The 4,959-nt window shown below is 43.1% G+C and overlaps 1 protein-coding gene across 1 annotated transcript in view; it reads left to right on the top strand.

The window, feature by feature from the left end:
• Positions 1-2,073: 2,073 nt before the first annotated feature.
• B2M (beta-2-microglobulin) overlaps positions 2,074-4,959 on the top strand; it is a 39,982-nt gene continuing 37,096 nt past the window's right edge. The window contains exon 1 of the mRNA XM_010845243.1: positions 2,074-2,121. Within this exon, the coding sequence (XP_010843545.1) occupies positions 2,074-2,121 (48 nt within the window). The remainder of the gene's footprint in view (positions 2,122-4,959) is intronic.

The following is a 4,959-nucleotide window of genomic DNA, read 5'->3' on the forward strand; positions in this document are numbered from 1 at the left end:
TTCCCGACACAGGGTTTGAACCTGGGTCTCCTGAGCTGCAGGCAGACACTTTACCTTTACACTAGGCTGACCCCAGTCATCTCTGATAATCTCCCCATCTCAGGGTTCCTAACCTTAATCACACCTGCAAAGTCCCTTATGCTATGTAAGGAAACATATTGAGAGGTTCCAGGAATTAGGCTATAAACATCTTTTGGGGGGATGAAGGAGACATTATTCTCCCTACCACAAGGTGTGTTATGGAGAAAAGTCTAGCATTGTTAATGGTAAGTAGGCAGTTCTGTATATAATGACATGGAAAATATCTATGATATATTGTGAACTAGAAATAAACATGTTCAGTAAGTATTTATAGTATGTCCTAATTTTGTAGAATTTCCATTGTTCCCAATAAATGCTGAATGAATTCTCTCTAAGCCACCCCCACTGCCAAAGCTGGCTTCTGGGGGCAGATGGTGGAGCCTACCTCACCCCTCAGCTCTCAGGGTATTGGGTGGCAGCCGGGGTGGTTTTGCTGTCATTGGTCATTAGATTTTTGGCTAATTTGACAAATGATTAGTTGTCTTTTAGCAAACCCATTTGTGGCAAATTGATCTAACAATGATAGTAACAATGATGACAATAAATAATGAAATAAAAAATGATCACAGATTCACCAACCGTCTATTTACTGGCTCCCTCCTTTGCACCTAGACTGCTCCTACTCTGTGTTTGATGGCTCTTGTGTTTGATGTGTATTCATCCCTCGCATTTTTGTCCTGTTCATTTTGTTTTAAATTTCTGATTCTTCACTGGACAATTCTTTCTTCACAGTCCTGTTTAAGGAGAAGTGTTTAGAAAAGTTCAAGAAACCAGAAAGTAGAGAGGAAAGAATCTGATGCAGGTATAGGAGGGGGTGGCCAGAAAGGGCCACACAGTCTGATTGGTCAGAGGCAGGTGTCAGTCAAGCAAGCTGGAAAGTGGGAAGGTGGGGTTTAGAGGAATTTGCCGAGAGGGAAAAAGGACATTTGCAGGAGATTCTTAATTTTTGAGAGTGCTGCATGGAATCCCAGGCAAGATAGAAAATCCAAGTTGGGATTCTACAGTTTGGGGTAGGTTCTGAGATGCAGACCCAACAGCCTATGAGGGGAAGAGACCCAAGAAAGGAGGCTGTGCCAGTAACTCAGTCACTGGTGCAGTAGTCCCCAGGCTTGGTGCCTAAGCCTTGGCTCCTGGGGTTGTCCTATGCCCCTACGCTGTTGGGGGGCCTTGGCTTTAGCGTTTAGCCAATGCTGCTCTTGATCCAAGCTGAGGACTGAGGCTAACTCTAACTCCATTTACGCTTTTAGTGGACACTGAGTTCTGAACACCGAATAAGAGCAGGCTCTGTAGTTATAATTTAAAAATTCATCACCTTCCAAACTATATACAATATTCCAATATATCCACGAAGGCATGGGCAGCAGAGCTTAACTGCTTCCTGAGGGGAGGAGAGTGAGCGGCAAGAGGCACAGGAGGGTGCTCTCACCTTCACTCGGTGGGCCTCTGTCTCCATTTTGGCAGCAGACCCACATTCACATACAGGAACTGTAATTAAAAATAAAAAGAAGTCAATACTTGATACATTGTGGTTACTACTGTTTATAGCTCTGCACTGCTTGATTTATTTAATACCCAGTTGGTATGATTTTCCAATGAGATCACATTGGCAGTTGGAAGAGTGTTGTGGTTACAAACAAGCTTGTGGGCAGAGATTCCTCAGCAACCAGATCCTTCATCTATCTCAAGTTTAGTCTGCCCAGGTAACTCTCCCTCAATTAGTGATAACAGTACTTGGTTTCCCAGGATCCTGCCAGGTTTTTGCCCTCTTTTCTATGGCTTCTGACTTAGTAACTCTCAGCACACAAAACAACTGCCCTCTGTGTCCCATTTCCTTTGGATCTGTTGCCTGTTCTATAACAGCACAAACCTGAGAATTCAGTCAGAATGAACACCTTAGGTGGCTGCTAATAAGTTAATTTATTAGCAGGAGCAGCGGCTCAGAGGAGTTACCCCACGTCCAAGTTCAGGAGCGATGGCAAGAGAAGATACCCCATGTCCAAGGTCAGGAGTGGCGGCGTGAGGAGATATCCGACATCCAAGGTAAGGAGCAGTGGCTGCACTTTGCTGGAGCAGCCATGAAGAGATACCCAACATCCAAGGTAAGAGAAACCCAAGTAAGATGGTAGGTTCTAAGAGAGGGCATCAGAGGGCAGACAGACTGAAACCACAATCACAGAAAACTAACCAATCTGATCACATGGACCACAGCCTTGTCTAACTCAATGAAACTAAGCCATGCCATGTGGGGCCACCCAAGATGGTCATGGTGGAGAGGTCTGACAGAATGTGGTCCACTGGAGAAGGGAATGGAAAACCACTTCAGTATTCTTGCCTTGAGAACCCCATGAACAGTATGAAAAGGCAAAAAGATAGGTCACTTAAACATAAACTCCTCGGGTTGGTAGGTGCCCAATATGCTACTGGAGATCAGTGGAGAAATAACTCCAGAAAGAATGAAGGGATGGAGCTAAAGCAAAAACAACACCCAGTTGCGGATGTGACTGGTGATAGAAGCAAGGTCTGATGCTGTAAAGAGCAATATTACATAGGAACCTGGAATGTTAGGTCCATGAACCAAGGCAAATTGTAAGTGGTCAAAAAGGAGGTGGCAAGAGTGAACGCTGACATTCTAGGAATCAACGAACTAAAAAGGACTGGAATGGGTGAATTTAACTCAGATGACCATTATATCTACTACTGTGCACAGGAATCCCTTAGAGGAAATGGAGTAGCCATCATAGTCAACAAAAGAGTCCGAAAAGCAGTACTTGGATGCAATCTCAAAAACAACAGAACAATCTGTTTGTTTCCAAGGCAAACCATTCAATATCACGGTAATTCAAGTCTATGCCGTGACCAGTAATGCTGAAGGAGCTGAAGTTGAATGGCTCTATGAAGACCTACAAGACCTTGTAGGACTAACACCCAAAAAAGATGTCCTTTACACTATAGGGGACTGGAATGCAAAAGTAGGAAGTCAAGAAACACCTGGAGTAACAGGCAAATTTGGCCTTAGAGTACAGAATGAAGCAGGGCAAAGGCTAATAGAGTGTTGGCAAGGGTAAGCACTGGTCATAGCAAACACCCTCTTCCAACAACACAAGAGAAGACTCTACACATGGACATCACCAGATGGTCAACACCGAAGTCAGATTGATTATATTCTTTGCAGCCAAAGATGGAGAAGCTCTATATAGTCAGCAAAAACAAGACCGGGAGCTGACTGTGGCTCAGATCATGAACTCCTTATTGCCAAATTCAGACTTAAATTGAAGAAAGTAGGGAAAACCACTAGACCATTCAGGTATGACCTAAATCAAATCCCTTATGATTATACAGTGGAAGTGAGAAATAGATTTAAGGGACTAGATCTGATAGAGTGTCTGAAGAACTATAGCCAGAGGTTCGTGACATTGTACAGGAGACAGGGATCAAGACCATCCCCAAGAAAAAGAAATGCAAAAAGGCAAAATGGCTGTCTGAGGGGGCCCTACAAATAGCTGTGAAAAGAAGAGAAGAGAAAAGCAAAGGAGAAAAGGAAAGATATAAGTAGCTGAATGCAGAGTTCCAAAGAATAGTAAGGAGAGATAAGAAGGCCTTCCTCAGCAATCAATGCAAAGAAATAGAGGAAAACAATAGAATGGGAAAGACTAGAGATCTCTTCAAGAAAATTAGAGATACCAAGGGAACATTTCATGCAAAGATGGGCTCGATAAAGGACAGAAAGGGTATGGACCTAACAGAAGCAGAAGAATTAAGAAGAGGTGGCAAGAATACACAGAACTGTACAAAAAAGATCTTTGTGACCCAGATAATAACGATGGTGTGATCACTCACCTATAGCCAAACATCCTGGAATGTGAAGTCAAGTGGGCCTTAGGAAGCATCTCCACAAACAAATCTAGTGGAGGTGATGGAATTCCAGTTGAGCTATTTCAAATCCTGGAAGAGGATGCTGTGAGAGTGCTGCACTCAATATGTTAGCAAATTTGGAAAACTCAGCAGTGGCCACAGGACTGGAAAAGTTCAGTTTTCATTCCAATTCCAAAGAAAGGAAATGCCAAAGAGTGCTCAAAGTACCACACAATTGCACTCATCTCACATGCTAGTAAAGTAATGCTCAAAATTCTCCAAGCCAGGCTTCAGCAATACGTGAACCGTGAACTTCCAGACGTTCAAGCTGGTTTTAGAAAAGGCAGAGGAACCAGAGATCAAATTGCCAACATCTGCTGGATCATGGAAAAAGCAAGAGTTCCAGAAAAGCATCTATTTCTGCTTTATTGACTATGCCAAAGCCTTTGACTGTGTGGATCACAATAAACTGTGGAAAATTCTTCAACAGATGGGAATACCAGACCACCTGACCTGCCTCCTGAGAAACCTGTATGCAGATTAGGAAGCAACAGTTAGAACTGTATATGGAGAAACAGACTGGATCCAAATAGGAAAAGGAGCACGTCAAGGCTGTATATTGACACCCTGCTTATTTAACTTATATGCAGAGTACATCATGAGAAATGCTGGGCTGGAGGAAGCACAAGCTGGAATCTAGATGCTGGGAGAAATATCAATAACCTCAGATATGCAGATGACACCACCTTTATGGCAGAAAGTGAAGAATAAAGAGCCTCTTGATGAAAGTGAAAGAGGAGAGTGAAAAAGTTGGCTTAAAGTTCAACATTAAGAAAACTAAGACGATGGCATTTGGTCCCCTCACTTCATGGCAAATAGAAGGGGAAACAGTGGAAACTGGCTGACTTTATTTTTCTGGGCTCCAAAATCACTGCAGATGGTGATTACAGCCATGAAATTAAAAGACGCTTACTCCTTGGAAGGAAAGTTATGATCAACCTAGACAGCATATTAAAAAGCAGAGAC

Source organism: Bison bison, unplaced genomic scaffold, assembly GCF_000754665.1.
Source record: "Bison bison bison isolate TAMUID 2011002044 unplaced genomic scaffold, Bison_UMD1.0 scf7180017864213, whole genome shotgun sequence".
In the NCBI taxonomy this organism is placed as follows: Eukaryota; Metazoa; Chordata; class Mammalia; order Artiodactyla; family Bovidae; genus Bison; species Bison bison.